This window comes from Etheostoma spectabile, chromosome 16 (assembly GCF_008692095.1).
Source record: "Etheostoma spectabile isolate EspeVRDwgs_2016 chromosome 16, UIUC_Espe_1.0, whole genome shotgun sequence".
NCBI lineage: Eukaryota > Metazoa > Chordata > Actinopteri > Perciformes > Percidae > Etheostoma > Etheostoma spectabile.
The window spans coordinates 24,170,334-24,178,594 of NC_045748.1; the positions used below are offsets into that span (position 1 = coordinate 24,170,334).

Below are 8,261 nucleotides of genomic sequence, written 5' to 3' on the forward strand. Positions count from 1 at the left end.
TAAACAAGCTAACGACGCAGCTAGCTAGCTTCTATTGGTCGCGCGTCACAACAACGACAGCAAGTTATTTCCTTTTAATAACACAACATGGCGCCTGACTTGACCTCCCGTGAGATTTTGATTTGGGCTATTCACGGAAACGTTCTGCCTATATGTGTTAAAATCGGATTTCCGAGCTAAAAACGGGACATTTCGTAGATGTTCTTCTCGGTGTAGGCTAGCTGTGTGTTGTTGTTGTGGCAGCCACTTCTTCTTCGGTGTAAGAAATAACAGCACAGGCTGCTAGGACTCCCCCCTGCGGCGTAGAGCAGACGATGAAAACTCAAAGCAGCCTTTCAAGTTCAATCCTTTTCGTTTAAATGTCATTATGTGGCTTTCTAGTAGCGTTCCTTTTACTTTCAAATCCGAACATTTCCATTTTGGTCCAAGTAACATGTTTAGCATCAAAATGCTGTTTCCAAATCGACCCTAATAGATCGCCATTGGGCCTTAAATTTAAGTTAACAAGTGGGTCATATCTACACTGCTTCTGGAGCGGTCCTGGAATATCAAAGTCCTGGTCAAGTATATCTTAGGAATAGGCAATAGGTAAAGATCTGGGCCAGTTTCTATTGGGGCTGACATCTTTGAATAATGGATGTGAAAAGATCCAAATTACTCAATAAATGCCAGAAAATGTATATTATTTAATTGGATTAGTGAGAAACCTCCCACTGTAACTCAGTGGTACGAAGACATTTTTAGTGCCAAACTGAAAAGGAAATGACGACATTCTTAATGTGGCAGCCTCTACTGGATTACCCGCTAAGGATCTAAGTGAAATTATCCAGAGGGGAAAGTGATGAGAAATATTTCTTCTTAGATACAAGGATACATATCTCTTGTTATGTTGACAGGTTGTTTTCATTTTCTCCCCTCTCCTTTTTTTCCTTTTCATTTTATACTTTATTTGAATTGTGCTTATTAATTTTCTCCCCTAAGTACAGACCACTACTTGATGTATGCTTATATGCATTGTATGTATATATATATATATATGTAAATTCCAAAGTAAAATAAAATCTGATTGAGGAAAAAAAAGAAATGCTGTTCCCGCATGCCCTTTTAAATACTCTTCCCCATATGACCTGACACAGATACAGAGGTTGACGTTTCAGTACAGTACAATACAGTACAGTACCATACCATACAGTACAGTACATACCATACAGTACAGTACCATACCATACAGTACAGTACAATACCATACAGTACAGTACCATACCATACAGTACAGTACAATACCATACAGTACAGTACAGTACCATACCATACAGTACAGTACAATACCATACAGTACAGTACCATACCATACAGTACAGTACAATACCATACAGTACAGTACCATACAGTACAGTACCATACCATACCATACATTACAATACCATACAGTACAGTACAGTACAATACCATACGTACAGTACATACCATACAGTACAGTACAATACACTACAGTACAGTACCATACCATACAGTACCTACAACCATACAGACAATACAGTAAAGTCCATACCATACAGTACAGTCAATCCATACAGTCCATACCATACCAGTACAGTACAATACCATACAGTACAGTACCATACCATACAGTCCAGTACAATCCCATACAGTACAGTACCATACCATACAGTACAGTAACAATAACCATAACATACAGTACAGTACCATACCATACAGACAGTACAATACATACGTACATACCATACATACAGTACAGTACATACCATACAGTACAGTACCTCCAGACAGTAACATACCTACAGACATACATACCATACAGTACAGTACAGTACACATACCATCCAGTACAGTTCCATACCTGTACGTACCATACCATACGTACAGTACAATACCATACAGTACAGTACCATACCATACAGGTACAGTACAATACCATACAGTCCAGTACATTACCATACCATACAGTACATATACCATACCGTACAGTACCATACCATACCATACAGTACAATACCATACAGTACAGTACACAGTACCATACAGTACAGTACCCTACCCTACCGTACATTCCATACCATACAGTACAGTACAATACCATACAGTACAGTACCAGTACCATACCATACCATACAGTACATTACAATACATACAGTACAGTAACCATACCATACAGTACAGTACACTACATACGTACATTACAATACCATACAGTACAGTACCATACAGTACAGTAAAATACCATACAGTACCCTACCATACAGTACCATACCATACATTACAATACCATACAGTACAGTACAGTAAAATACCATACAGTACCATACCATACAGTACAGTACAGTAAAATACAATACAGTACAGTACCTTGGATGGTAGTCGGCACAGCTCCAATGTTTGGAAAAGCAATGAAGGTAAGCAATGTACTGCTGGTAAAATCTGACCTGAAAGTCACACAATAACAAACTATCTATATATATATATATATAAATCACTGACAAAAACACTTATTTCATGGCTGGGTTGGCTCAGTGGTAGAGCAGGCGCATATGTACTGAGAGGTTTATGCCCCGATGCAGAGCTCCAGGGTTTGAATCTGACCTGTGATGATTTCCTGCATGTCCCCCCCCCCTTTCTCACCTAGCTGTCCTATCAAATAAAGGAGGAAAAATCCAAAAATAATCAGTATTAAAAAACTTATTTCAACTCACAGAAGAAGGGAGTTATCTAAAAACTTGGTATTTTCTTACCCTGATGGTCATGGTTTTGCAGGACGCACGCTAGACTGTTTAATCTCTGCTTCGGTGAACCAGTAGCTCAGTCTTCAGGGACCTGGCAGCTGGAACCGGAGGGTCGGTTCCTGGAGCCTCGATGTGCCAGCCCCCTCGTTCTGACATCTCTCTATTTAGTGCATGTATAGGTCCTAGGCATGTGTGTGTTTGTGTGTTTGAGTGTGTGTGTGTGTGTGTGTATTTCCCTTTGCTTTTGGTGGAGTTATGCAGCTGCTTGCTACCATGTTAGCCACAACAAATATACAAGGTGCCAGGGTTTTATTTTAGTACTATTGTGAAGTTCCTCTGCCCCGTAAAGCCGCCATAGAAGAATTATTAAATGTAGCTTTTAGAAAGAAACCTGCCCTCAGATCGAACTTTCAGTGGGATTTTAATGTTAATATAAATTGATAACACGTTGGTGAGTTGAAACCGATGACATCTTGTATTTATCAGATTATGGAATAATCTCTCATCAGTGACTGAGCAAAGTGTATCAGGTGACCCCTCAGGACTTCTGTGCCAGGAGCGTGCTCAGTTTAATCTTCCCGTCCATGGAGGCGGTCAGGCAGGTGCCACAGTCCACCGCCGAGCACCAATCAACTGTCACCACCGGCGCTTTGTGCCCACCCAGTGACAGTACGCTCTCCAGAGCCGGCTCCCCATTGGTCAACTGGGAAGAGAGGGAGGTGAAATGGAGACATGTTATAAAATCAAGATGTAAAACCAGTTTAAACGAAAATATTCATTTTGATTCAGCAAGGGAAAACAGAACACAAATAAGTAATTAACCCTTGGGTTGTCTTCCCGTCGACCATGCAGCTTTTGGTTTTTCCGGGTCAAAATTTGAAATTAAAACGTTTTATTCAACATTCTTTTTCGTCACTTTGTACAAAGTTTTTTGTCGATTCTTTTCCGAGCCTTGTCACTTTTACCTCCATCTCATTTGTCACTTTTCCCAATGTTTTTTTGTCACTCTTTCTGACATTTTTAACAATTCTTTGACAGTTTTTTATATGTTAATGTCAATTCTTTTCTGTGTTTTTGAAGCTCTGTCCAACATTCATCACTTTTATTTTTTATTTTTTTTTACAATTTTTTTGCTATTTTGTCTCTCCAAATCAATTAAAAGTAGTTAACCTGTGAAGAGTAATAGTTGTGGGAAACCATCCAGGTTATTTTCTTTGACAATTTGGTTGAATGTAACTCAAATTTCTGGTATAGAAACTTTCTGAAAATGGGTCAAATTTGACCCGAGGACAACAGGAGGGTTAAAAGGAAAATGTTACTGTCATCCACTAAACATTTTACAATAACTATTTATATTTACGTATGGTCATGTAACTTATAAAAAAAATAAATAAAATCAAAATGCATCAAAACCAAACAAAAAAAAAAATACACATTTTAAAAAGTCATATAAGATAAATATAAAAAATGGAGATGTATCTTGTCTAATGAAGGTGTATTACTGTATATGAGTCCTCCGGTGCTGGAACAGGCCAGGATGTGTTGGCCTTCAGAGTCGAAGGCAAACAGTCGCCCTCGAGGAACCTGAACCTGAACAAGTCGAGACATCACCGCGTCATCACCTTCGTTTTATTTGATTTTTCATTCTTTGTCTTCATATTCCATCAGCAACACTTATTTTCCTGTGACCTTATTTATTAAAACGGTGATATCACCCTAGTTGGTAAGTAAATGGTAAAAATAAAATGTGAAAAGCTAGCGCTGTCTGTAAAGTAAACCTGTTTCCATGGAAACACTAACTACCTGTTTGTATCCGCTGTATCCTGACAGGATGAAGGGCCCGGTGGCGTCCTGGGGTAGCGCCTGATCCGACTGCTTCACTCCACACCGATGGATGTTCCACTGGATGAACTACACACACACACACGCACATTTTTGAGATTGAAAAGACATTATGATGGTCTGTAGGAATTCTGTTATCATGGTGGGTTTTCTACAAAATGAACACACACCTTGCCATCTTCTCCGATGCTGAAGACGGTGTTTTCATCGTAGCTGAACTCGACGCTGTACACTTCTCCGTCGTGAGCTCTCCAGCTCATAGCGCTCTCGTACCGCTGCATATCTACAGCATACATCAGAGGACTGTGTGATTCATACGGATATGTTACAGAAAGTACTCCAAAATAAAAAATAAAAAACAAGTCCTGCCAGGGACCCCAATTTTAGAATCGCTGGTTCGATGTAAAGAGCTGGTTCACTACATTATTAGTAGTCTTTGCTGTGAAGAATGGATCACATTGATGAAAAATACAGATTTCGAAAGACGTCACTTTGAGCTCTTGAACGATGACGATGGCCATCTGTCATCATTTCTGAGATTGCGCGCTGTGCTCAGTGATCGTAACTAGTCGGCAGAGGAAACTAACGATTGAGTAATGTATCTAGTTGTATTCCTGACCAACACTGACCAAACAGTCTGATGACTCCGTCTGCAGCCCCGGTCACCAGCAGGTTTCCATTGTGGTTGAAGGCTGTGCAGTTAATGGCTACTGGTTCAGGTTCTAAAGAGAACTGGAGCTGAAAAGACAGACAACACGCTAATTATACCACAGTCACAGGAATGAAATAAACTAAAGCTTATGCAGGGTTTTTGAGGAAACTGTAAATAGTCATCATGTGAATATGTGTGAACACATGTTGTGCAAAGGGAAGATTAGATGTGAAACTATGTGTGTGTATGAGGAGATAAGAAGTTCCTCATTTCAGCATAAGTAAGCACATTTGTCTGACTAAAGCTTGCCCAGTGACAGTGTCCTATTGTAAGAAAGAAACATGGTGTACTGTGCAACGTTATGCAAGAGATACAATGTGTCAACTCCCATGCATTCAACTTCAATAAAAAGGCAGAGCAGGGAAAGAGCCATTTGGAAGACTGCTGAATGATTTCAGTTGTTCATCCCCTTTGCAAAGCAAAAAGACAAAGTCTGTGTCCGTGTGTCCTTTTATTTAAGGTTTTGAACCTGACAGTTCTCCCTGCTATTATAAGATTTAGGCGCAGCACCCGGGCCATTTTAGGCAGAACCTAAGCTACATTAATGTACTAAAACCAACTAAAAGACTTTTCTTAGATCTAATGATTGTAGTTGGACTTATTTAGCTTTAAGTTGAATCTTTAAGTTTTTTTGTGTGTTATTTATTTATTTATGATCTCCACTAGCTTTTCCAATGTTTTAGACACGGATATGGGGATAATAATGGTCCAAAATGATGAACACTGCATGCTAAACATTACCATAGAGAGCACAGTTACATACTCAATGTTAGCGTATTAGCAGGATAGCGCCACGCAAACAAATGTGTTGACATGGCAGCCGTGAGCATGCTAACATAATAGTATTAATGATTGCATGACTTGTAGATAACATTCATGTCAACATCCAAGTTGCAAATGATGATAAAAATCTTTTCAGCACTGTGGCCTCACAACAAGAAGGTTCTGGGTTCGAATCCAGATCGCTCCTGTGTGGAGTTTGTATGTTCTCCCCAGTCTCGTGTGGGTTTCCTCCGGGTGCTACGAGTGCTCCGTTTCCCCCGCCCACACCATCAAAAAAACATGCACTGGGTTCTCCAGTCAGTGCCCTTGAGCAAGGCACTGGCTCAGATCTGGAGTTGGTCCCCTGGTGACTGTCTGACAGCCGATCTGGTTGGTGTGTCACGGCCATTACCTGTTAGCGCTGCTCTCATTTTTTTTTACCTGTTGTTTGACAGTCTTGGTGTCCCAGAGCAGCAGCTGTCCAGACACCGGTATCGGGAGTCGAGGCGCAGAGTCGACACTCCCGGATCGACTGAGCGCTGCAGCCGAGCAGACAAACGACGAACCACTGGGACTGCAGGCTAAAGACAAGATCCTGGACGACAGAGGAGGGACATATTAACATCCGAATTTGTACTTCAACAACAAGCATTATTCAGCGCTACTTCACAAAATGCAATACTCAAGCATGTCGTTTTCCCACAAGTCTCAGACTTTGCCTGTATTGCCAAGAAAATGTTCCAGCATTTAACCCCCCCCCCCTAGTCTTTATCGACCAAGTTTGATTTACAGGATTGTAAATGTCCCTCATTATCAGCCGGATGTCCCTCACCTCCCGCTTTCTTAGAAGTGGAATCCTAAACTCCGGTCAATTTGGGAACCATCCTCCGAGCTAGAACCTATGATCTTTTTTTAAGTAAAACTCTCAAACGCGACAGCCATTTCCCTTCCAGAGCTCGCCTCCCTACGTGCACATGTTCCACCAAAACAGGTTCCTTCCCGAGGCTGTTTTGCGTAGCCACCGTACCTGCGTCCGGCTCTTAGCGCCGCACGAGACGATTGTGATTGGTTTAAAGAAATGCCAACAAACCAGACCCTCCTCCCCACCTCTGTGGAGGAAGGTCTGGCAATGCGAGACTAAACTCCTAAAGCAGCAAACCTTTGGTGTTCAGTCAAACTTGGTACACATACAGTTACATATTGCATCATCAACATCATCAGGTGGCCAGTTAAACGCACTCAATTTAGAGAAATGTTAAAAAAACTAACTTAAATGCAGTATCGTGGACAGAGCCGGTTTACCGTGGGTGAGTTTCATCGATGTTCATCTCATAAAGATTCTTCTTGGCGTCCGTGTCATACAGCCGCACTGTGCCAACACCGCTGCCTAGTAACAACTGAGCACACACAGAGTTTTTGTTACTTAAAGGGCCCTTTCATTGACCTACATACATTAACCTTTACTATTTATTACCACAGACCACAAAATGTAGTCCCAAAATGGAGGAAGCTCCCACAATGTGACATGTTTGTGAGGGTTTTTACCCCCACAAGTACACTAGTTAGCAGTGGTGGAGGAGGTATTCAGATCCTATACTTAAGTAAAAACACTCTGTTACAAGTAAAAGTCCTGCTTTGACCATGTTACTTAGGTAAAAGTATTTAAGTCTCATCAGGAAAATGTACTTAAAGTATTAAAAGTTAAAGTACTCATGCAGAAAAATCCTCACACATTTTAGAAAGTGTTTAATCATTTCAGCTTGTAGACCTGCATATTGTTGGGAAGTTCAGTTTGTGATTAAAAAAATAAATTGTATTTTATGAAATGTGTTTTGTGTGCAAAACCCTTATAGTCTAGTAGCCAGCCCATAGAGCCCCATTTTGAACCCGGAAATGTTGAGTACACCAAAGTTTCATTGCAGAAATGTGAAGTCTGGGTCCCCAGCATTCAGAAAATGACGGATGCTAATTTTCATATGTTGAGCAATTTGCATAATTAGCAGAATCGTTCAGATTGACAATAGATTTTGAAGTAACTTAAAGCTGTCAGATGAATGTAGTGGGGTAAACAGCACAATATTTGGCTCAGAAATGTAGCGGAGCAGAAGTAGAAAGTGGCATGAAAAGAAAGGATTCCAGTAAAGTACCTCAAATTTGTACTTAATTACAGTACTTGAGTGAATGTACTTGATTACATTCCACCA

At 40.6% G+C, this 8,261-nt stretch overlaps 2 protein-coding genes and 1 long non-coding RNA gene across 3 annotated transcripts in view; 1 reads left to right on the top strand and 2 right to left on the bottom strand.

Moving 5' to 3' along the window:
- Positions 1 to 279, bottom strand: part of ccdc82 (coiled-coil domain containing 82) — a 5,966-nt gene extending 5,687 nt beyond the window's left edge. Inside the window, exon 1 of the mRNA XM_032539103.1 lies at positions 1 to 279. This exon is cut by the window's left edge and continues 621 nt beyond it. The gene's annotated coding sequence lies outside the window, so the exon portion shown is untranslated.
- LOC116703978 (uncharacterized) overlaps positions 1 to 7,637 on the top strand; it is a 20,005-nt gene extending 12,368 nt beyond the window's left edge. The window contains exons 2-3 of the long non-coding RNA XR_004335557.1: positions 2,389 to 2,395; positions 7,627 to 7,637. This is a non-coding gene — a long non-coding RNA (uncharacterized LOC116703978). The remainder of the gene's footprint in view (positions 1 to 2,388; positions 2,396 to 7,626) is intronic.
- wdr91 (WD repeat domain 91) overlaps positions 3,146 to 8,261 on the bottom strand; it is a 23,089-nt gene continuing 17,973 nt past the window's right edge. Inside the window, exons 12-18 of the mRNA XM_032539096.1 lie at positions 7,360 to 7,454; positions 6,499 to 6,652; positions 5,213 to 5,321; positions 4,754 to 4,866; positions 4,545 to 4,652; positions 4,242 to 4,331; positions 3,146 to 3,444 (exon numbers count right to left, since the gene is read on the bottom strand). Coding sequence (XP_032394987.1) covers positions 3,280 to 3,444; positions 4,242 to 4,331; positions 4,545 to 4,652; positions 4,754 to 4,866; positions 5,213 to 5,321; positions 6,499 to 6,652; positions 7,360 to 7,454 — 834 coding nt within the window. The 3' untranslated portion in view covers positions 3,146 to 3,279. The remainder of the gene's footprint in view (positions 3,445 to 4,241; positions 4,332 to 4,544; positions 4,653 to 4,753; positions 4,867 to 5,212; positions 5,322 to 6,498; positions 6,653 to 7,359; positions 7,455 to 8,261) is intronic.